General features: G+C 33.5%; 1 protein-coding gene across 8 annotated transcripts in view; it reads left to right on the top strand.

Moving 5' to 3' along the window:
* Nucleotides 1-25,761, top strand: part of Stag2 (STAG2 cohesin complex component) — a 127,569-nt gene that overhangs the window by 86,078 nt on the left and 15,730 nt on the right. For all 8 annotated transcript variants that reach the window (XM_087903082.1, XM_087903084.1, XM_087903086.1 and 5 more), the window contains 13 exons: nucleotides 151-254; nucleotides 7,312-7,404; nucleotides 7,525-7,614; nucleotides 8,254-8,457; nucleotides 10,058-10,128; nucleotides 10,343-10,430; nucleotides 10,524-10,604; nucleotides 13,244-13,336; nucleotides 14,299-14,473; nucleotides 18,612-18,751; nucleotides 20,867-20,968; nucleotides 22,883-23,031; nucleotides 24,491-24,619. In XM_087903082.1, the coding sequence (XP_087759208.1) occupies nucleotides 151-254; nucleotides 7,312-7,404; nucleotides 7,525-7,614; nucleotides 8,254-8,457; nucleotides 10,058-10,128; nucleotides 10,343-10,430; nucleotides 10,524-10,604; nucleotides 13,244-13,336; nucleotides 14,299-14,473; nucleotides 18,612-18,751; nucleotides 20,867-20,968; nucleotides 22,883-23,031; nucleotides 24,491-24,619 (1,519 nt within the window). The remainder of the gene's footprint in view (nucleotides 1-150; nucleotides 255-7,311; nucleotides 7,405-7,524; nucleotides 7,615-8,253; nucleotides 8,458-10,057; nucleotides 10,129-10,342; nucleotides 10,431-10,523; nucleotides 10,605-13,243; nucleotides 13,337-14,298; nucleotides 14,474-18,611; nucleotides 18,752-20,866; nucleotides 20,969-22,882; nucleotides 23,032-24,490; nucleotides 24,620-25,761) is intronic.

Raw genomic sequence — 25,761 nt, forward strand, 5'->3', positions numbered from 1 at the left:
TTTCTGATCTTTTCTGTGATTATAATGGGATTTTCTTTAGTACATTAGGTCAGTTCCTGTTCATAGGCAGAAGAAACTTATATAAGAGTTACAGGAGGCATATATGGAAAAGAAATAGGTTAACTCTTTCTGATTTTATTTTTTTTATAGCTCTAACAGACAGACAAGAGAGTGCTTTGATTGAAATAATGCTTTGTACTATTAGACAAGCAGCTGAATGTCATCCTCCTGTGGGAAGAGGGACAGGAAAAAGGGTATGCCAATATGTTTTTGTTATTTTAAACCTATTTTCTCTGTATTCAGTAGCTTTTTTTTTTTAAAGGCCATTTTTACCATGAAACCAAAATGTTTGAAGCTCGGTTTTACTTTTCTAATTACTTTACACATTTTTTAATGTACACATGCTATACATATGCATATATTTTATAAGTAAATTCTAAGGTAGTAGCAATTGGAGAAATTTGATCTTTCTGTAAGATTTTTTTGTTGTTGTTGTTTTTGTTGTTGATAGGTGAGATGACAGTGAATGACATTGTCTTCCAGACCAAATGAAGTGTCTATATGTAGAGGACTGTATTTGTGCATTTTAGTATATTTATAGATTCACATTTTATTCTAATATGAAATTAGTAATAAAGCAGAGGTTATTAATCACGATGGTGAACTAATTCCTATTTCCAGGGATCAGATTTTAATCCTTTATTTAGAACTTCACAAATGTCTACAAATCTATTAAATTTCAAATGTTTTATTTAAACCACCAAAATGCATTTTTATATTATGACATACAAATATATGTGTATCTATATGTTTCAATATTTCATGAAATAATAATGAAACAGGGTATAATGTAGTCTGTGTATTTTGTTCTATTACTGTTTTCTTTAATTATTTGACCATCTTTTTTGCAGTGCTGTGGAATGAACCCAGGGCATTTTGCATGCTAGGAAAGTGCTCCACACTGAGCTATACCCCTAGCCCCTATTTCTATTTTTTTTTTCATTTTGTTTTATTTATTTATTTATTATTTCTTTTTTTATTGTTTTTAACTGAGCTATATTTTTTTCTCAACTTCTCTCCTTAGCTCTCCTCTCCCCTTCTACCCTCTCCCATGAGCCATGCTTCTAATTTACTCAGGAGATCTTGTCTTTTTCTTCTTCACATATAGATTAGATTCATGTGTATATAGAGTCCTCATTGTTGTCTAGGGTCTTTGGAATTGTGAATTGTAGTCTTTCTTTTCTTCATGTCTTAAAAGCCACTTATGAGTGAGTACATATGATATTTGTCTTTCTGGGTCTGGGTTACTTCACTTAATATGATGTTTTCTAGATCCATCCATTTCCCTGCAAGTTTCAAGATGTCATTTTTTTTCCTTCTGTGTAGTACTCCATTGTGTAAATGTTCTACATTTTTTTTTTAATCCATTCTTTGTTCGAGTGGCATTTAGGTTGTTTTCAGGTCCTATGTGTTTTGTCTTAGTTTTATGTTTTATTTCTGTTTTTCTAATTATGAGTAGCAAATTAGAATTCTAAACTGGTTACCTGTGTCTCATGACTCACAACCTGGAGTAAGTTGAAATAGTGTTTGATATCATTATTGCCTAAGTTCCAAAAGTCATGTTTCATGTTCCTAACTATCTATCTATAAGTAGATTTGAATAATTGTATTTACTAGTTTTTATAGATGTGTTTTCATACAAGTATCCAAATGCTTTGGCATATCCCTTGATCTACTTCAACTTCGATTATTCCCATCAATTCCCCCAGATGTTGTTGCTAATTGTTTTTTATAGTGATGGCTGTTTTGACTAGGATGAAATAGATTCTCTATATTGTTTTAATTTGTCTTTGTTTGATGGCCAAGGGTACTAAACATTTTTTCATATTTATTGGCTATTTGTACTTCATAATTTGAGAACTGTCTGTTCTTCAAGTTAACCTGTTTATTGCTCATACTTTTAACATAATCTTTTGAATGATTTATGTTTCTAGATATTAGTCTTCTGTTAAATTTTTAGCTAGTAAAGCTTTTCTCCCATTCTTAGGTTGTCACTTCACTCAGTTGTTCCCTTTGCGTTGAAATTTTTAATTTTACACAATTTGCTAATTCTTGAATTTATATTTAGCTATTGGAGTCCTTTTCAGAAAGTCCTTGCCATACTTCGAGCTCTTTTCTCTTGTTTTCCTTTAATAGCAGCAGGCTTTGGGATCTGAAATTAATGGTTTTGATTCATTTTGAACTAATTTTTATACTGAGAGATACAGATTTAGCTTCATTCATTTACATATCTGCTTCTCTCAGTGCCATTTATTGAAGATGCTGTCTCTTCTCCAGGCATCTTTATCAAAAATCAAAACAGTTGATAGGTGTGTTTTTGTGTTATAGGTTTGTTTTTCTCTCGAGTACTCAATTCCACACCATTTTCTGTTTTGTTCTAATACTGTGCTGTCTTTGTTACTATGCCTCTATAGTATAGCTTGAAATTAGATGTATTGATAATTCTGGAATTGTTTGCTTTGGCTATTAGATGTCATTTTTGCTTTCATGTGAATTTTAAGTTGGATTTCTTTAGTTTCTGTGAAGAATGTCATTCTAATCTTTGGAAATTAAATTGAATTTGTAGATTACTTTGGCTAATAAAGCTATTTTCACAATGTTAATTCTGGCTATTCATGAGCATAGGAAGTCTTTCTATCTTGTGTCTTTTTCAATTCTCTCCATCCCTTCCTTTCTTTTTTTTTAAAAAAATATTTATTTACTTATTTTTGTATACAATATTCTGTCTGCGTGTATGCCTGAAGGCCAGAAGAGGGCACCAGACCTCATTACAGATGGTTGTGAGCCACCATGTGGTTGCTGGGAATTGAACTCAGGACCTCTGGAAGAGCAGGCAGTGCTCTTAACCGCTGAGCCATCTCCCCAGCCCCATCCCTTCCTTTCTTGAGACAGAATCTCACTGTGTAGCCCTGCCTGTTCTGGAACTTGCTTTGTAGACTGTGGACTCTAACTGTGTAGACTCTAACACAAAGGGATCGTCTTTCCTCTGATTCCCAATGCTAGGATTAAGCATGCCCTAATTTATTAGAATAGTAATTCATATACATTAAGGAAAAATAACACATATAAATGCACAGATCATGTCAAAAATCCAATCATTTTCACATTGGATTTATTTCCTTTTGAGTTTCCTACATGCTTTCTGGGCACCATTGTCCTAATTACACATTTTGAATCTCCTTTTTTTTTCCACCATTACATCTTAGAATTCTTGAAATACATCATTATCTATTCCTTTTTAAATTAGTGAGTGTATAATTTCTGCCTTTTCACTCGAACTTATAAATACTTGTCATTGTATTATATTGTGAACAGTTATTCTGATTGTTCATTTAAATGCAGCTAAATGTTATCTTCTAAAAATTATTCTTTATTATTTTCATGTACATATATTCATATCAAGTCCTCTTTTGGTGAACTTCATTTCAGTGATCCCTCCTCTTTTCAATAAACTCTCTTTCTCTTTCACGTCTTTTATACTAATTTTTTGTCGATCATTTTATTCATTAGGCTTTCCTGTATCAATATGAATGGGGGTTATTTCATTAAGTGACTGGTTATATCACCCCATCTTCTTTAGCAACTCTTTACCCTGAGTAGTTCCCCTGGGAGGAAGTGGGCTTTATGAGCCCTTCCTCAATCCCTGATGGAATGTCGAGGGACCTAGTCTTTGTATGCATAGCTGATATGAGGTCACTGACCTTGCCATGCTGAGGAAACACAATTTCCAGCATCCCTCCTCATCCTCCATCTTATTGTTCTCTTTTCTCTTCTACAATGTTCTCTGAACCTTAAGGGGAATGATATAGATACCCTGTTTCAGTCTGAAAATTTAACAGTTATTTATTCTTAGCTCTTTTATTTTCTGTCAAAACAAATTTCATCGTAGAAGTCTCTGACATCCTTTGCTAGGTTTATTACAGGTACTTTTTTGAATCTATGAAGAACAGGACTGTTTTATTTCTTTTCTTTTGTTTTTTGTTTGTTTTTTTGAGACTTGATTTCTCCATGTAGCCCTGGCCGTCAAAGAACTTGCTCTGTGGACCAGTATGGCCTGGATTTCAGAGAGATCTGCCTGCCTCTGCCTCCCCAGTGCTGGGATCAATACCTGTATCACCACTTCTTGGGGGTGATTGTTTTCTTGATTTCTTTCTCAAATGTGTTTGTTACAGGTATGTATGATGGCTGTTGATTTTTTTTTTGAATACTGCTATATTGCTGAGTGTATTTATCAATTCTAAAAGATTTTTTGGGTGAAGTCTAGGGTTCTTTACAGATCATATCATATACAAATACAAATCATTGACTGATTTATTTTCTATTTGTATCCTCTTTATTTCTTTCTCTTTTTTTATTGCTTTAAGACTTAAAGCATTATCTTTAATGAGAGTAGAGGAAGTATACACACTTGACTCATTGTTTGCTTTTTTTTTAAATAGAAATTCTTTGTGATTTTCTCAGTTTAATGCACTGCTGGTTGTCACTTTTCAAGTTTTATTTTATTATTGTTCTTGTGTATTGGTTGGGGCATATGCCATGATGATTGGAGTTCAGAGGACAACTTTGTAGAATCAGTTATGTCTTTCTACCTTTACGTGGATTACAGGGAATGAACTCAGGTTTTATGGTTTTGTGTGACAAGCAACTTTACCTTCTGAGCCTCTCTAGCCTGAACTGTAGGCTTGGTGTATTTGCCTTTATTATGTTGAGATGTGTTCTTAGAGTCTTCGATTCTTCAGAGTTTTTATCATGAAACGATATTGAGCTTTGTTTGCATCTGTTTATATGATCATGTAATTTATGTTCTTAAGTCTATTTATGTGACAGAGCTTTACTTTTATTTATTTGTACATATCACATTATCCTTTCACCTGTGAAATGAATCCTCGTCATCTTTACATGCATGTCCATCAGTATAACTGACTTTTAGGTGTTTTTTTTTTGCATATGTATCTTTCTGTGGTTTTGATATTGGAGTAAGAGTGGTTTTATAAAATGAGTTTGGCATGTTCACATTGATCCACAATATATATAGTGATGCTTTTCACTGTGTTTTCTACTTCAAAGTTTTCATTTCCAACATTACCATTTGATGTTTTCATTGTTTTTATCTTTATTGAATTCTTTTCTTATTTCTTGTCGTCTTTATTTCATTCATTTGCTTATTTTCTTTGAATTCATTGAAGAATTGATAGTCATCTTCTTGGATTTTAAAATGTATTTGGAAGCCGTTGCTGTAGGATCAGTGACTTCAGGGAGTCATGTTCCCTGGATTTTCATGGATACTGTGTTTCTGCATTGGGGTTTATATATTTGAATTAGGTTGTTGGTGAGATCATCTTTATTCTTTCAGTTTACATTTTAAAAAATCTTCTAATAAGATGCTGGGCAGTGGTGGCGTGCACCTTTAATCTCAGCACTTGGGAGGCAGGGGCAGGTGGATCTCTGTGAGTTCGAGGTCAACCTGGTCTACAAGAGCTAGTGCCAGGACAGGATCCAACGCTACACAGAGAAACCCTGTCTTGATAAACCAAAAAAAAAAATCATCTAGCAGGACTACATTGTACCATTTGGCTCACATGCTCAGGACACAGGGCATTCATGACCTGAAGCACTATTCCAAGAGAACACTAACTGCAATAGACACTCAGTCTAATGACAGCAGGCCTGGTGTAAACATAAATAGTTGAAAGCAATTGCTCTTTTAAACTCAATAACTTTTGTAGAATACAGGAATGATGATAGAATAGTGTGCAGTTGGGTATTAGTTACTGAAAATAAGCTTTGTAAGACCAGAAATTAGTTTAATGGAAACAAAAATATACTGGAGTTGGGACAAGTAACTAGAAGAAGGGAGTTGAGAAATCGTTTGGATAAATGAATTTTAAAGATCATTAAAATTATAAGAAAATTATGATTAAGTCTATGGAAGAGTAAGATGTATTATGCACTTAACCCTGCCAGTGTGAGAGTAATCAGCCTGTGTGTGTTGTCTAGGTGGAACCTGCTCAATGTGATAGATCCATTTGGATATATTTCAGTGGATTTCAAACAGGTTGCCCATAGGGTTTGAACTTCTACCCTGGACTCAGCCTTTACCAAGAAGGGTGTCACCTCATAGTCTGAGCCTCCCATTTCCTTTTATATTTTGAGGTTACCATTGCAGTTGGAAATTTCTTCTTATGAAGACTTGAGCCACTATTGTCTACAGACTTGCGTTCTGTTTGCATTTTGCACTGGGTTTCAGTTAAAATTAGTTTCTGTGGAGTGTTTACCTGTTTCGTTGGTTCCAGTCTTTTCTGTTGGAGTGAGGGGTGTCTTTGAACTTTGGAGACATGATTGTTCAGTATTTTCTGCTTTCTAGCCAAATAAATAGATTGATTACAGAGATTTGGTACCTGCTCCTTTACTGTCCAGTTTCATAGGTACATTGTAGAAGATAATGCACTTGATAATTTCTGCAGCCTTTCTTCCCTCCTTGCTACTGGAGCTTTATTTTCTCTCGTTTATTGGATCTAGTGGTTTATAGGGGTGGATTTTGCCTTTTTATTCTATTCATGTCCTGTAATACTTTTTTATGAATGTAGTGTTCATTAATTCCGTATTTTACCTAGTCTCTCATAAGTCTATTGTTCACATATATCCTCCCTTCCCATTCTGTAATTGTCACCTGTTTTTAAAAAGTCACAGGTGTAAAGCTTTCCAGATTTATGAGGGATTTTGGAGTGTGCTAGTTATTCTTATTCCACCATTTTTTTTCTAATTGAATTTTTGTCTTTATTCTAGGAGTATTTGATTTTTTTGTGGTTGTAGTTACTTATTTTACACGGCTTTCCACTCAATTTAGTTACTTTTTCTCTACAGTATCTTGTATGTAGCCCTGGCTAGCTGGCTAGGTATTCACTAGTTAGCCTTAAAATAGTCTTGAACTTATTTCCTCCTACCTCAGCCTCCTGAGTTCTCTGTACCATTGCACCCAATTGTTACCCCCATTAAATTATGGTTAAGTATTAGGGCTGATGTTTTATATTAGGGAATTTTTGATTACGCATGGTGACACTAATTGATAATTTCACCATTTGAAAGGCTTAAAAAATGAACTGAGGTCAATGTGAGCTATAGTAATGCAAGATTCTGTCTCAAAATTTTTGTATCCACCATTATTATTATATTTGTCTTAATTAAAAATTGAGGATTTAACAGTGTTATTGAGCATTGTAGATGTTTATCGAACATCTTTGTGTTGTTTAGGTGCTAACAGCAAAGGAGAAGAAGACACAGTTGGATGACAGAACAAAAATCACGGAACTTTTTGCTGTGGCCCTTCCACAGTTATTAGCAAAAGTAAGATTACATTAATTACTTAGTGTCACTCCTAAATCACAGATTCTTTCAAAATGGCACAGCACATTCTTACTTAGTGTTATTAAATGTTTTTAACATGATCTTTTCCCCCCCAAAAAGTACTCTGTAGATGCAGAAAAGGTGACCAATTTGCTGCAGTTACCTCAGTACTTTGATTTAGAGATATATACCACTGGACGATTAGAAAAGGTAAGATGTTTTCTGTGTATAAAATCTTAGAGGAGAAAATGCTGTTTTAATCTACATGATTATGCAGCTTTCTTACATTGTAAATATGTTTTTGTAGTATTTTGTGTGAACCCGTTTCTACTAAGTCTTTCTATATTTTAGACCAATTGGATTTAGAGAATGGTATAAATGGGAAATTATTTTGCTTTATGCTATACTTTCATTCTCATACATTATATGACTATTTCACTGATCATTTGTGGATATTTGCCGTGAGTTATTAGACAGTAACAATTGCAAAGCAAATTTATTTAGCATTTATGTAATACTTTTTGTATGTTCCTATAATCATTGAAAGTTCTTCACAGTTGTTAACAGTCTTACCAAATGTCTATGAGATAGGTAATTTTTTCTATTAAAGTTGCAGAAATAAATATGGGCCAATCAATTCGTTTCCCAAACTATAAAAGTGTCTGAAAATACATGTCTTATACTTCACATTTAGTATATTTGACAACTTACAGTTGGTGGTATGGTCACACTATGCCTACTGTATATTGTTAATAGACCTTGCACAAAATGGGCATACCTTCTACCACTAAGCTATATTCTTCTCTCTGTACCTTATTAGTTTTTAATGAAATAAATCTTATTTTGCAGCATTTGGATGCCTTATTGCGCCAGATCCGAAATATTGTAGAGAAGCACACAGATACTGATGTTTTAGAAGCATGTTCTAAAACTTATCATGCATTATGTAATGAAGAATTCACAATCTTCAACAGAGTAGATATTTCAAGAAGTCAGCTGATAGATGAATTGGCAGATAAATTTAACCGGCTTCTTGAAGATTTTCTGCAAGAGGTATATATTACAAGTATTTTGGACCCTTCCCTTCCAGTAACTGAGTCACTCAGTATTAGTCCTGATGATAATCTAGTGGTGTGTTAGTGAATCTTTTTAGTTATGTGAATCATCAAACTGCTATTATTCTTCCACTAAAATTTGAAAATGACAATGATATGCAACTTTGAAAAGATGAAGACAAAACTAGAATTTTTTTGCCTTTTGTTCTAAAGAAACTGGGTAGTTACCTGATTTTAGTGTAAACAGTGTCTATTAATGTATAGATAATAGAATTCTACTGAGGGCAAAGCCATTGTAGTCTTCATAGCCCCTTTATAAGTCGTCACTATGGTCACTGTAGTTTGGAGTTTCTTATGTTGTACTTTCAAAGAGGATTGATTATTGCATTGATACTCAAATAAACATAAATTTTTGTGTGATTTTTCTAGATATACATACATATGTGTTTTAATTTATTTGAATCAAGTCATAATTGTCAAATTATTTTCTTTAGCCTTTTTTGTTTATTTTGTTTTTCAAGATGTTGTTTCTTTCTGTAGCCTTGACTATCCTGGAACTAGCTCTGTAGACCAGGTTGGCCTTGAACTGACAAAGATCGCCTGACTCTGCCTCTCAAGTGCTGGGTTAAAGGTGTGTGCCAATATGCCCAGCTGTCTTTAGCCTTTTTTATTGAGACAGTCTCTCGCTATGTAGAAGCTGGCTTTCAATTCACAGATATCTGCTTGCCTTTGCCTCTGGAGTGCTAATATTAAAGGTATGCCCAGAAGACATTTACTCTTGATACTGTTCACAGCAATTAGAAATTGTGAACATTTTTATATCCAGCAACAATGGTAGATGAAGTAGCTAACAATTATAATCCAGCACTCTAGAACCTGAGACAGAAGGGTTATTTTTAGTTTGAGACAAGTTCAAATTTCATAGTGTATATGAGGCCATTCAGAACTTTATTCAAAGACTCTTTGCATACCACCAGTTTTATTAATGGCCAATCATTAAGGTATAATTTCCTGTTTTATAAAATTATTTAGCACTTTTTGTGTAACATTCTAGGTTTTAAGGTTTACTTGTTTGAGGATTATATAAATATGTTCACCTATATATATATATATATAGGTTCACATATATAAGTAGGCAGTTACCACTTGTAAAGATTTTAGTTGTTCTGCTCTTGACTGAGTAGACTGTAGTTAAGGCAAGTTAGTGTAAAATCGACAGTAGTTTGTTAACTAAATTCTGTTACCTAAAAAGAAATTAAGTATAAAATGGTATAATTGAGGAACATGGATGTCAGTACCATAAATGATAGGGTTCATACAAATTCTCCAAAATGTGAGCAATCAGGACTAGTATATTTCATAGAATTTTTCCCATTTATATGTGATTTCAATCTCTCCCACCTCTCCCTCTCTTCCCCCCACCTTTTCTGGTTTCTCTATGTAGCCCTGGCTGTCCTGGAACTCACTCTGTAGACAGGCCAGCCTTGAACTCAGAGATCCACCTGCCTCTGCCTCCTGAGTAGTGGGATTAAACGAGTGAGCCACCATCACTGGGCTTATTATTTTAGTCTTTCTTAACGCGTGATTAATATTCATAGGGAGAAGAACCTGATGAAGATGACGCATATCAGGTATTATCAACGTTGAAGAGGATCACTGCTTTTCATAAGTAAGTTATATCTTTGACTTTCTGATTTTTTAAAATTATAGCAAATAACTTTGCATAATTTATAGGTTATTATGTTTTCAAATTCTTTGTTTTTTTTTCTTTTTAGAAGAAATCATTTGATAGGGGCATGCTATAATATTCTGAAACAATTATGGTCAATCTTAATTTCTTTCTAAATATAGCTTTATTTGTTTTTTTGTTTTGTTTTTAACAGTGCCCATGATCTTTCAAAGTGGGATTTGTTTGCTTGTAATTACAAACTCTTGAAAACCGGAATTGAAAATGGAGATATGCCTGAGCAGGTTTTTATTTATTTATATATTACGTACTGAAGTTTGACAAGTGAAAGTTGATGAGATATATTTGGCCTCTGATCTTCTATTTCTGTATTATAGATTGTTATTCATGCGCTGCAGTGTACTCACTATGTAATCCTTTGGCAGCTTGCTAAGATAACTGAAAGCAGTTCTACAAAGGTATGTGGTAGTTCAGCAGTCTTAACTAAATAGTATTCACTATTTTCAGCAGATTTGTACTTTTTAGTAAGAGCAAATTAATTCAGTGAAGTCATACTTATTTCTGATTTATATGTAAAGTCATTTCTAGTTTGTATATTCAATGAAAGAACATATCAAGGTATTATTTTTAATTAAAAATAATCCACATATAATGATGATATAATTTGACTTTTCACATTCTCAAAATTGCTTGCCAGATATAGCAAAGTAGTTTTATTTACTTATGTATGTGGATGTTTTGTCTGTATGTATGTCTGTACACCAGAAGCGGGTATCAGATCCCATAGAACTAAAGTTACAAATTGTTATTAGCTTCTATGTGGGTGCTAAGAACTGAACTCAGAACCTCTGGAAGAACAGCTGCTCATAACTGCTCTTTCATCACACCAGTCCTAGGCAGATACATTTTGCAAAACGTGATTGAGCGCCTTCCACCAAGAACCTTTAAATTAATTGTACAAAGTGATTGGGTTATATTTACTGAAGATAATGAACCAACTTTCTTTATACTGTCTTGTTTTCTGATTATGTCCTGAGATCTATCACTTTATTGGTGTCTTCAAGGTTTCTCTAACTCATGTTTTTTAAGGTTTTTTATTTTTTGTAGTTATGTGCATCAATGTGTTACCTGTGTGCATATATACACATCACTTGCTGGAACTGGGGTTTTGGATGGTTGTGAGAAACCATGGTAATCGAATCATGGTCCTCTGAAAGAACAACAAGTGCTTTTAGCTACTTTGCCATGTCTCTAGTTCCCAAGATGAAGTTTCATGTTTTAATTGAGGGTAATAATATTAATTGGGATCATTTTTCTAAATATTAAGTTTCTGGGAGTTATGAATTAGGCTGTACATAAGTATTTCCTGAAGAAGGAATTTTTCTGTTTTCAATTTTCTTCCACTTATTCTTTTATTATGTGTTCATTTAAGGGACATTTTGAAGTTTGTTAACATCATGAAATGGAGTTTTCAAGATCTATAACCATTATCTTTCAAAAAAGAAATACAAGATATCATTCCATTTATTTTCCGTGAATTGACCACTTTCAAATAATAAATGAGCATGAATCGTAAATATTTGCCCTAAACATTCTGAGTTGCTATTTTTCTTAAAGTTAGCCATATCTAATTATGAAAGTTTCCCTAGACCATTAAGGATATTATCTATTAATGTACCAATTAATTTTTAAGTTTTTCTATTCTTTGATTTTTGTTAACCTTTCTTTCATGTACATGATAATGAATTTTCTTGTCACATTTTCATTCATGTATATCATTGTTGTGGTTTGTTTTTGTTTCTTTTATAAAAACTATAATCAAAAGCTGCTTGTGGGAGGAAGGGGTTTATTTTATCTTATACAACCAGGTCATAATTCATCATTGAAGGAAATCAGGACAGAAAGCTAAGGTAGAAACCACAGAGGAATACTTCTCACTAGCTTATTACTTTCTAGTTCTTTGCTCAATTAGCTTTATCTTTCTTTCTTTTTTTTAAATACAGCTCTGGACAGCCTGCCAAAGGGTAGTACCCCCCACAGTTCTGGGCTAGGCCCTCCCATATCAATTTTAGTGAAGACAGTTCTTCACTGAAATGGCTTTACGTCATTCTTATTTGAACAGTTCCCCAATTGTGTCTGCTTGACAGCTACAGCAAACTAGGACAATTGTACTTTCTTATACCCTCATTCCCAGTCTCACTCTATCTAGTTCCCTTCATTTCCCCAAATATTCCTAATTTTCTTCATGACTTTGTGTGTATATGTCTGTGTGTGCATGTATGAGTGTGTATAGATTGTGTATTTAATCTATATTTTGTATATGAAAAAGCACATAAATTTTCCTAATTCTTTTCCCTTGTATTATCTTTTTTTCTTCACTGTTCTTTTCTTTAGAACTATTTATCCCCCATCAGAATTGCAGTTAGTTGTATTTAAGCATAGATGTATGAATATCCATATATTAGTATTTCAGTATAGAGTTTATAATTTCATTATAGATAACCTTTGTATTGTAGTTGTTCTGTGTCACTGTTATTTTTGATACTCATAATAAATCCAGTTATACAAATTATATATGTATAAAATTATACAAGTACTTAATCAAAAGCAATATAACTGTAACAAGTATAGATGCTGCATATAAGAGAAAACTAGATATTTGTCTTTTTGAACATGGCTTATTTCCTTTAACACAATGATCTCCACTTCCTCCCATTTTCCTATAAATGATATAATATAGCTTCCTTATCTAGTCATCTGATCTTGGGCATCTAGGGTTCCATTGCTTAATCATGGGAATAGTGTATCAGTAAACATAGATATGCAATTCTCTTTGTAGTATGCTCACTTAAAGTCCTCTGAGTGATACTTATACATTGAAATTGGATAGTTTGATGTGTACCTTGTGGAGATTTGACAAAAAAAGAGAAATGATTCATCTTCCTTTGTAATAAATCATGAAGAATAAATTTAAGTTGAAATTTATAGTAGAGCTGATATAGTTATCCATAATAATGTTTATGTTAGCAGGCATTTCAAAAAATACTGAATTGTTTACACAATATTTTAAAACATTCATTATAAATTTGTTTTCAAGGAGGATTTACTGCGTTTAAAGAAACAAATGAGGGTATTTTGTCAGATATGTCAGCATTACTTGACCAACGTGAATACTACTGTTAAGGAACAGGTTAGTAATTGTTACATTTTGTTTTCTAAGCAGCTTATTTAACATAAAAATTAGTATCTGTATATATGTTGTGCATTAAAAAACAATAAGTTGGACTTATACATAATAAAATGAATATAATTTAATAAGAGTTTATATTGCATGTCCATATGCCCATGTGTGTATATGACATATATAGCCAATTAATGTTGCTAAAAATGAAGAACATGTGAAATTGTTGCTTGTATCAGTAGTCATTATTTATGAAATAAGCTTTTCAGCTTTAATTCTTTTTGTTTTTGAGACAGGGTTTTGTTGATCGAGGTTTCTGTCCCGCCCAATTCCACATCTGTTCAGTCCCAAAGAAACACACAGAGGCTTACATTAATTATAAACTGGTTGGCTTATTAGCTCAGGCTTCTTATTAATTCTGATAATCATACCCCATAATTATTGTCTGTGTTAGCTACATGGCTTGGTAACTTTTATCAGCGAGGCATTCTTATCTTACTTCCTCTGCATCTGGATGAAGACTTAAGACTCAGCCTTTCCTCTTCCCAGAATTGTCCTGTTCTTGTTGCCTAGCCTCTACTTCCTACCCGGTTGCCCCGCCTTTACTTCTTGCCTGGCTACTGACCAATCAGTGTTTATTAAAACAATACAAGTGACAGGGTACAAGACCATTGTCCAACAGCAGGGTTTCTCTATTTGTAGTCCTGACTGCCCTGGAACTCACTCTGTACATCAGACTAGCCTCAAAACTCATAGAGATCTACCTGCCTCTGTTGCTCGAGTGTTGGGATTAATGGCATGTGCCACCACTGCTCATTCAGCTTTAAAATGTTAAGAAAACAACTAACTGAATTAATGAATTAATGATTAAAGATGCAGAAAATTAGATTTTCCCCTAAACTAAATATATCTTTTTTTATTTATAACATTTGCTAAGTACCTGGATAACATTTTCTCCCCTTTCTAAACAGGCCTTCACTATTCTGTGTGATATTTTGATGATCTTCAGTCATCAGATTATGTCTGGAGGGCGTGACATGTTAGAACCATTAGTTTATACTCCTGATTCTTCGTTGCAGTCTGAGTTGCTCAGCTTTATTTTGGATCATGTCTTCATTGAACAGGATGATGATAGTAATAGTGCAGGTAATGTTATTCTTATCATCTCATTCTGTGTATGTATTTACTAACACTGTAAAGTTCAATAGGAAAACAGATTTGCATTCTATATCAGTGTACTATAAAGATGATATGGTGTTGCAGATAGATATGTGCTTCTTAACTAGTGCTAACTTAATATTTCTAGTTTGAATCTCCTTAACTGTTGTGAGTGAATTGATTAAAATTCATAAGGCCCATATTCAGATAATTTGAGGATAATAAGACATTTATGTGATTTGTTGTATATCTATATATTGTAGGCTTTCATATTTTTGTGATCATAGGATTTTTGAATGTTGGAAGTGATCTTTGAAACTTTTTTCTTGGTAATCCAGAATAATCATAATTCAATAATTAAACCGATCAGCCTTTTTTTAAAGTTATCTTCGTATTTCTTTTTCTCCATATTGCACTGCCAGGTCCCTTACTTGAATATGAAGTCATGGAAAACCAAATAATATATTGTGTGTTATGCTTTTTTTATTTTTAAGAAACATTTAAAGGGAAATAAAACCTTTCTATCCATACATTAATTAGTACCCTTTAATAATGATGAGATTGACAAATTATGGGAAGAAAATCAACTCAGGCAAAGAGTTTATAGTAACTTGGGAAGAGTTTAGCAACAATTATACCAAAAGCAATAGAATTCAACTTACAGAGAGAACTAAACTGGATCTTTTTTTTTTTTGCATTATATGGGACACACCAATAACTGGAGCTCCTGCATTCTATACTGATGCAGGAAAGGCAGGGTATAAATCAGAAAATTTAAGCCCCTATCAAACCCCTTATGATTCTGACCAAAAGTCAGAATTATGTGCTATTCTAATGGTACTAAAGGTTTTTAAACAACCCCTCAGCATAGTTACTGATTCACAATACACAGAAAGAGTTGTTTTACATATTGAAACCTCTAAATTTATACCAGGTGATACAGAATTGACTATATTATTTATTCAATTACATGTTACAGTCAGGAATAGGAATCATCCCATATACATAACACACATCTGATCCCATATGGGTCTGCCAGGTCCTCTATCATAAGGTAATGTAGAAATGTGCTGAAGGCCTCAGAATTTGATAAAAAAAAATCATGTCAATAATAAATGTTTAAAAAAGTTTTTGCCCATCATGTGTCAACTAGCCAAGGAAATTATAAGGAAATGCCCTACTTGTTCTTTATACAACTAAACACCACTACCTGCAGCAAGTAACCCAAAGGGTACACTAAGGAATGAAATCTGGCAGATGGTGTGCTCCATTTTGTAGAATTTTGTTCCTAAATTAATGTAAAATTTAGATTTGTCTTGAGGCCCATTTTTAAGCGATATAATGATTTGTGCTCACAAAATGAAAACATACCTAGAATACAACTGGGAAGCAAAGAGTAGCCAAATCTATGATTAAAAATCCTTCTAGTAATGTTTATCAAGTATGTCTTACCCTTTGATATTCTAGTTGTGTGTATCCCAGGATAGTTATGAATGTGCACGTATGTGCATGACAGTGACAGAAGTTACATACCCTGAACATTTATGCTTCCACTTTCTCACCTTTCACTTGCAGCTGTTGGTATAGCTATATTTCTTACTATTCATTAAACAAAGACGTATTGATCAGCAGGTTGCTAGATGCCTTGGACAGGGGAAAAAAATGAGGCTGTCTTTTCACTCAGGAATTAAAATCCAAAACATCTAAAATCAAATAGTTGAATGTATTTTGTAGGTAGAGGAAGTTCAGCTGATTGGCAACTTTAATATGAAAGTCTCTAAAATTTGTATGCAAAAGCATAGTTGCACTCTTAAAATATCATGGGAAAGTTTTGCTCTATAACTTTTGTTGCTATTTTCACTTCTTTGAGACCATTGCAAATCAAATGAAACTGAGCTTCAGTTTTGTAGCAACTTCTTAGAATTAAGTTTTCTGTCTTCTGTGCTTGGACTGCTTTTTTCTGTTAAGCTATTTAAATGAAGTATACTCTACTCCTTTGGAAAAAATTATTACACATCTGTACACAACCATCTGTCTTTCTCAAATTTAGCTGTATTCGTAGTGTATGTTGGAAAGACAAATTTACCTCAATGCATGTCCCTTCAACAATAAATTTATTTCCCTTTACCTAGAAATAACCACTGTCATAAATTTGGCATTTATCATATATTTTGATTTTACTTGGAAGTTTTCTGTTAAGTAATTTTCTGTTGTTAACTTCCTTATAAATGTTGTTATATTTACAGTTTTACAACATACTTTTAAATTTTTGATATTGTTTTTAGTATTGACATGTAATCATATTTCATTTGTCTCAACTACTGAGCATCGTAAGAATTGACTACTATACATTTACATTTCTTAATGTTAGGGCATTTTGATTGTTTCTACTTTCCCCTAATTATAGATTGTTACAACAAATATGCTTATTTACTTGAAAAGGAGTATAAGTTCTTTTACTATATATAAACATAACAGTGAAGTTTGATTGTATACTGTTTTGTGTAGTGTAATTTTAGCCACAGGTTGTCACATTGTTCATTTGCTTAATCAGCCCACTACCAACATACTACTTCCATTGCTATACACTTGTCATATAATACTTGTGTTATAAATTATTACGTATTTGATTTGAAATTCATATCACATTAAACAGTTGTGTTTTTCCGTCCCATCCCGTGTCTCCCCCACTCCCCACCAAGATAGGGTTTTTCTGTATAGCCCTGGCTGTCTTGGAAATCACACTGTAGACCAGGCTGGCCTCAAACTCACTCTTCCTGCATCTGCCTGTTGAGTGCTGGAACTGAAGATGTGTGCCACCACTGTCTGGTTAAAAATTTGGGAGGGGGGAGCAGAATTTTAGTATATAGGAAGAAATCCATACTTAAAGTTCTTAAGAACATCACTAATAACTGAAAATTATATTATGTAAAAATGATCTACTATAATGGAACCAAGTTAATTTAAAACATTCCGTAAAATGCAAACGATAACAGTTTTTAAGTTGCTGGGCTTTGACATTGAAGCATATCCTGAGGATAAAACTTTTGCTGATGTTCTATCTAAAATTGAAACTTGGTGTTAGGGTTTTTCAATTGTAACTCAGTGAAGGAACGTGGGTTTAGCATTCTTTATGCTGTGCTTTAAGTCATTAGCACCCGAAATAATTGAGGTAGATAATTTCTTATTGGTTGTCAGGATTCCTGTAGGTGTTTTTCAGATATTGGGAATCTTGTCTTGAAAGGGTAGCTAGATATAGACTAAATAATTGTTCACAAAATATAAATGGCTTATTAAAGATATTAAAAAGCTTTTTAAATTAAGAACTAATAACCAACCAAAACTGAAATAGTAGGGTTCTTCTAGATTTCTTTTGTCTGTCATAGTTTTGTTCATAATTAATTTCAGATTTGAAATCTGTTCATAGGGAAATTCTTTGAATGTATTTGCCTATATTACTGTATCTGTGTTAATTTGGGCACACACGCACATACTATATCTGTCAGTCCTCACACCTTGAAACAAGGTATCCGTGTTCATCTTTGCAGTGTTAGGCTAGCTGGCATCTGTTCTCTTTGTCTCCACCTCTAAGAGATGCACTTGAGTCAGAGGATGATCTGAGTTTGAGTCCTTCCTGGTCTACTTAGGAAGTTCTAGACCATTCATATCTGTATAGTGACAGCCTGTTTAAATAGATAAGAATGTATAAGAATGAATCAAAGGTAACGGGGGGGTGAAATCATCTTTGGAAATGAAAGGTTTTCTCAGATTAATTTGCCTTCAATGAAGGAGACTTTACCAACAGGTTCCGAATGTACAGGTCTTTTTGACAAATCCTCCTGTTGGAAAAGTCCAGGAACGAGTAAGATGAGCTTAACTTGACTAATCAATTACTTTTACTTGCTGCATCTGTTCCTTTTCCATGACAACTTTTTGATATCTAAAAAAAAATGTAGTGTATTGGGATTTTTGAGTAGTTTGTGACATTTAATTTTTGTTATACTTCTTTTTCCCTTTTCAAACTCACCAATAAGAGGGTCAGTATAACGTTATATTTTAAATAATATAATTGGAATAAAATACAAGATTGACTGATTATTTGGAATGCTCTTCTCCCGCCCCCCAGATGGTCAGCAAGAGGATGAAGCCAGTAAAATTGAAGCTTTACACAAGAGGAGAAATTTACTTGCAGCATTTTGTAAGCTAATTGTATATACTGTGGTGGAGATGAATACAGCTGCAGATATTTTCAAGCAGTATATGAAGGTGAGGTTGAAATATACCATAGATATGTATTTTATGTTTAAAAGAAATTTTAATAATGACTTGACTATGTGGGACCATTGCAAGTCTTTAAATACTTAATTGCTTTTGTGTAGTATAAATATTTATCTTAAACCTGTTACCATTTTGAGTAACGTTTTCTCATATCTGTACTAATTCAGTTAATGGATATTTTGGTTTGTGATCATAACTTCCAAAAATTCATGTGAGATACCCTCATTTTGAAGCAGGACTCAAAAGGATATTGTTAATTATACTAAAAGAATATGGCTCAGGGCAAGCAATGCTCTAAGTATTTTCTCAAGTAAAAATATTTTTAATTTAAAAAATTTATTTTGAAATCTTTGCCCCGCCCCCCCCCCCCCTTTCAGGGTTTTATCATGTAGCTCTTCCTGTCCTGAACTCACTGTGTAGACCAGGCTGGGCTGCCTTTTAATCCACCAGTATCTGCCTCCTGACTGTGGGATTTAAGACCTGATCCACTGCACCCTTTGTTTTTACAAATAAAAATGCAGTAATTTATAAAAGCCAATTCATTTTTCTGTTTTGAATATTTTACTGTATGAGAGAGGTTTAGCATCACTTAAATGTTTGGAAGTTATATCATTTGTCATGATGAATGAATTTTACATCAAATTTTTCAAACAAATTTGAAAATTTTAGATTAGATATTCTGAATTGAGGGCAATATTTTTCCATCATGGAAAATATTTACTATCTCTATTTGTCCTCTTCTCAACTTTATTAAAAAGTAGAACTGACAAATCATATATATATATATATATATATATATATATATATATATATAAAATTTGGGTGTGTTGTTAGATTTTTTTTATTTATTTTGCATACCAGCCACAATTTCTCCTCCCTCCTCTCCTCCTATTCTCCCACTTTCCTTCTACACCCCCTCAATCCATTCCTCAGAAAGGGTAAGACCTCCTATAGGAGTCAACAAAGCCTGGCACATCAAGTTGAGGCAGGACCAAGCTCATCTCCCCTATATCAAGACTGAGCAAGACACCCACTGTAGGGAATAGGTTCCAAAAAGCCAACTCTTACACCAGGTCCCACTGTTGGAAGAAGCCTCTTGTTGATTCCCGACTGCTCAGCCCTGAAATAATCACACAGAAACTGTATTAATTAAATGACTGCTTGGCCCATTAGCTTTAACTTTTTATTGTCTAACTCTTACATCTTAGTTTAACCCATTTCTAGTAATCTGTGTATTGCCACGAGGCTGTGGCTTACTGGATAAAGTTTTCAGCGCTGTCTCCCGAGGCTTCATGGCTTCTCTCTGACTCTGCCCTTTCTTCTCCCAGCATTCAGTCCAGTCCTCCCTGCCTAGGTCTGCTCCACCCTGCCCTGCTCTGCTATAGGCACAAAGCAGTTGTTTAGTCATTAACTAATGGTAATCACAGCATACAGAGGGAAATCCTACATCAGTCCCAGTGCTTGGGGCACTACAAATAGACCATGCCACACAGCTGTCACGCACATGTAGTGGGCCTGTGCTGGTCTCATGTCAGTTCCCTAGCTGTTGATCTAGAGTCTTGAGCCTGCATAAGCTTGAGTCAGCTGTGTCTGTGGCTTTCCCTGTCATGATATCGGCCACCCTCCTTGCTTATATAGTCCCTTCTTCCTCTCTTCAGCTGGACTCCCAGAGCTCTGCCCAGTTATAGATATTTTTATAGGTGTTAAAACCTCTATTTTAAATTAGAAAATGCACATATGTAGTATGTAATGCAAATTTTAGTCATAGTACTTTTGTTTTATATGTTTTTCATAGGCTATTTGTTCAGTAAACCAAATCTATTAATTGGCTTACATCTCATTAACAATGAGAGTAACTCTGGAACTCAATTTAACCTAGTTACTGCTTTATTTCATGCCCTCTTTGTTTAAATAGTTTGGGGTTTCCAAATGATTTTTTAAGTTAAAGATGATGTCTTATTTCTGACCTTAAATCTTTAGTACTGTTATAAATTTCCAATCTTTGGAATTACAAACGCATAATTTGTTTTGTGTTTACAGAATTAACATAAATGTAGTCTTATTGTCAGAGAGTAAACTCTAATTTGCATTAATTTTTTCTAGTATTATAATGATTATGGTGATATCATCAAAGAAACAATGAGTAAAACGAGGCAAATTGACAAAATTCAGTGTGCTAAGACCCTTATTCTCAGTTTGCAGCAGGTAAGACTGAGTATCAGCTTTACTTAACATAATTAACTGTCATACATCAAAAATGTAATAATTGAGACTGAGCAGAGGACATAAAAGATAATTCTTAAAAGTAGCAATATAAAATATTCACAAAATATAGCATATGAAATTTATATACATATGTGAAATGATTGAGTCTGGCTGTTTGGATGCAGTCATTACCTCATAACTTGAAGTAAGATCATTTAAGTATTTTTTCTTCTTAGTATATGTTTGTGTGAAGTGTGTGTGCATGAATATGTATGCATGTATATACCTTTATGCAGTTATAAATGTGGAGGCCTGAAATTGACTCTTGAGTATTGTCTTTGATTGTTTTCCTTTACTGAGGTGGGATCTCTCACTGAACCAAGAGCTTGCTTAATGTAATATTATAGGCAGGCTCCACATCCACCTGGCTTTCTATGGATGCTAGGATTTGAACTTTGATCCTTGTGTTTGCATGGTAAGCACTTTATCTACTATGCCATCTTCCCAACCTCCTTTTCCTCTGTGTGTTTGTGCATGTGCACAAATGTGCCAAATTGTACATGTGCAGGCCACAGGACAAATTGGGATCATTGGTTCTCTTCGCCTACACTGTGAGAGTATCAAATTAGATCATCAAATGTGGTGTCAAGACCTTTACCCATTAAAATATCTTGCTGTTGTCTCAGTGTGTAGCCCAGGCTATCCTGATCTGAAATTCATTTTGCCTCATCCTTCTTAGGGCTGGAGTTAGATATATGTACCACTGCACCTGAATGGCAATGTTTAAATATACAATATTTTTGTGGAACAAAGAATGTGTGTGTGTAGTTTCTTTTGAGTTGGTCGCAGGGCCTTTTGCATGTTTGGAAGATCCTCTACCATTCAACTTCATCCCGGTCCCTATAATATCTATTTCATTGTTAACTCTACCCACTATATTGTAAAGTTATTCTTTGGAACCCAATCGTCCACTGCCCTAGTTTCTGGCACTAATTATTTTAGTTTCCATATCTTTGGCCTCAACTTTGTTTTGTTCCATTAATCGATATTTGGTTTTCTATGCCTGCCTTATTTCACTTAAAAAATTGTGTTCCGGGTTCATCCACTCTTTTGCAAATGACATAAATTTCCACCTTTTAAAGGCTAAATAATACTCACTTTTGTGTGTTTGCATGCATTATGTGGTACGTGACATATTTCTTTATGTGTGGACAAGTTAGTTAAGTTAGTTCAATCCTATGATTGTCATTGTTAATGATATTATACAGTGAGCATAGTAATGTTGGTATCTCTTTGATATAATGATTTTATTTTCCCTAGTATCTAGATTTATTTGTCATTTCATAGTTGTATAATACTCCATTTTATAGATGGATTATAACTTTTAGACAGATATTGAGGCCTTCATAACTTTATTATAAATAACACCAAAATATGTGCATAGTATATAAATATTTCTTTTGAATAAAGTCTTAGAATTTCTAAGTTACAGGATCTCAAAGTTTAAAAGCTTTTGCTACTTTATGCTGAAAGTTCATGATATGAAAATTTACCCTTGGAGATGAACAGTATAGTTACTAGCGTTCATGAGACCCTGGATTTCAGCACCATCTCCACAAAAGCAGAGTATAGCTCACAATGATTTTCCTTTCTTTATGTTGTTATATGTGTTTGTACCCAATTAATACCAAGTGATTGGTATTTTGACCAAATTAACCTAAAGAGTTTGGAGTATAAATAATGATATCTATTTTAAATATGTGATGTGACACAGTTGTGCTCATTTTTGTATCATAACTTTTTAAAATCCATGTTTTAGGTATTATCACTTATATTTTAATTGAAAAATATGTTTAAAATATATTAATCCATATTTATCAAAAATACTGATGTTGCATTTTTTTTTACAAACAGCTTTTTAATGAGATGATACAAGAGAATGGCTATAATTTTGATAGATCATCTTCAACATTTAGTGGCATAAAAGAACTTGCTCGACGTTTTGCTTTAACTTTTGGACTTGACCAATTGAAAACAAGAGAAGCCATTGCCATGCTACACAAGTAATCAATCTCCTAATACTTAGTGTTTGTAGTTTCATAAATCTTATTTGTGTCTATCCTTTGCTTGTTTTGAATTTCTAGTTAGTCTTGTTTTATTATTGGTTTATAAACTTTTTAACTTTAAGAACCCATGTGGGATCTCCTCTTCTTTTATAAATGCACACATGTACACGCATGGGCACACTTGTTCTTAAGAAAGTCAGAAGAAACCGAGCTCAGATATCATCCTTCAGAATGCTACCCACCTCCTTTGAAATAAGTTCTGTACAATAAGCCCTGAGATTTCTTGTGTACTGTCATATGAATTGCACACAACTTACTTCTTTTATTTATTTTATCTATCCTTCTCCAACATTGTTGTATGCCTTTTAATGTATTAGTGATAATTTTAGGTAAAATTTAAGAAACAGAGTAATTTTAAGAAATAAATTTTTTCATGTGATTAATTTCATCTACTTTGTTTTTAAAAAAGTTTTTTTTTTGTTGCATCCTGACTTCAGTCTTCTGACCTCATTTTACTCACCTTCTATTCTTCCCATTCTCTCTAATCTCCCCTCTCCACCATATACTCTCCTCCTTCATTTCCTTTCAGAATGCAGGCCTCCCAGGGATATCTATCGAGCATAACATTATAAGATAGAATAAAACAAGGCATATCATATCAAGGCTGGACGAGACAGACCAGTAGGAGAAAAGGGGCCAAGAGCAGGCGAAAGAATCAAGAGACACCCCCCACCCCCACTGTTAGTAGTCCTACAAAATCATCAATAAAAAACACCAACTATAATATATGCAGAGGACCTAGAGCAGGCCCAAGCATACCCTGCTTTCTTTCCCAGTTTCATCTTCATTGTTTTTCTACCCTTTTACATTTTGATAGAGCACAAAGGTGGTTGTTATCTTGATCATTTGGGATATTTAAGTTGTGTTACTAATGTGGTTAAATTGGGCCCTGATTAGAGTTTAATCTAATTTTTTAATCAGCCCTGGTTAGAGTTTAATTTTTTATTTTTTTAAAAAAAGTTTTAAGCAAATCATTATAGGTGGGGTAGTACTATATGCTAGAGTAGTATGACTTTCATAGTCTGAAAAAAATGGGTAAAATGTTGATTACAGTATATAAGAATTTGTACTATTTTTGTGGGAAAGAGTATTCGAGTAAAGAATACATGTTGAGCTTTTTAACACAATTGTCTAATCTCAGAATTTGGGAGGTCTAAGCAGAAGAATCACAAGTTCAAGGAAAACCTATGTTATAAAAGGAAACCATGTCAAAAAAACAGAAAAGAATGTAGGTTAGACCACACCACATTTAGCTGATGGCTAGCTAACTGGTGTGTGTGTTATTTTGTATTAGAATGACATGATAGTCTCTTTGATTTTAAAATTATTTTTAATTTTTAAAATGTTTGGTAATATGCATTATAATATTTATTTTGTTATTTTATTTTCTTTACAGAGATGGCATAGAGTTTGCTTTTAAGGAGCCTAATCCACAAGGGGAGAGCCATCCACCTTTAAATTTGGCATTTCTTGATATTCTCAGTGAATTTTCTTCTAAACTGCTCCGACAAGATAAAAGAACAGTGTATGTATTTTCTAGATATATCTAGCTTAACTTCATTTTGAAGTTTTCAAGAACATTTGCTACACTTGATTTTTCTTTCCAACACACATCTGTAACATTATATTAATATATAAAGCTTTCTACTTCACTTCATGGTTTTATAATGTCTATATTCTTTGAACAATACTGCACTGTAGTATTGGGAGTTCTACTCCCAGTATTTGTGTACCTTTTGAGGGATAACTGCAATACTTTGTGAATTCTTTGCTGAATACTCGCTGTAGCCCAACTAAGGAGGCAGCATTTAAAGGACTGTAATATTGAAAATCCATCAGACTTACCCTCTTTTGTCTGTATCCTGAAATGTGGCTGTTATAGAAAACAAAACTACGTATTTTTTCCTTTAATTAACTGTTTCTGTCCTCAATTTAATATTTAAAGAAATTTCTGTGTATTAATTTCCTTAAATGGTGATTTACGGAAAGAGTTTCTAGTGCCCGCCCTCTACCCCAGATCCTTGAAGTATATGGGGATAAAAAATTAGAAATACTACATAGTTGAATGTCTTCTGAAAACTCACTGATTTTTTCAAAATTCTAAAGAAGACAAAACTAAATGTTTACTTAGAGACTTGGATTTATTGAATGGGAAGAGAAACACTAAGTTTCTTCCAAGGGCTATTGGGATATTTTGTATTGTTGACTACATAGATTCCATGAGTACATTCATTTGTAATAGAGATCCAAGTGTATAATTGGTTTCTGTGTACTTTATTGTATATGAATTTATTGTAGCAAATTTTGCAGTGCTTGGACAAAGTCCTATGTACCTGTTGTTCTAGCTCTTTGGGACACAGACAGAAAGATTCAAGGGCGGCCTAAGCAACACAGTGAGAGTATCTCTCCACTTTTATAAACGTTTTAAAAAATAGATTTATTTATTGTATGTGTATACACATGCATGTGGGCCACAGAACACATGTGGAGGTCATAATACAACTTGTGAATGATCTTTTTTTTTTTTTTTACTCTCCTGTCCACTATCATTGAACTCAGATCATCTCAGCCTTGGCAACAAGTTTCTTTACCTGATGGTCTATGTCACCACCCTAGACTTTGATCTATAAACCAAATTCTTAGACCATGAATTAGAGAAATGCTGAT

Source organism: Myodes glareolus, chromosome X (genome assembly GCF_982192425.1).
Source record: "Myodes glareolus chromosome X, mMyoGla1.1, whole genome shotgun sequence".
Taxonomy (NCBI): domain Eukaryota; kingdom Metazoa; phylum Chordata; class Mammalia; order Rodentia; family Cricetidae; genus Myodes; species Myodes glareolus.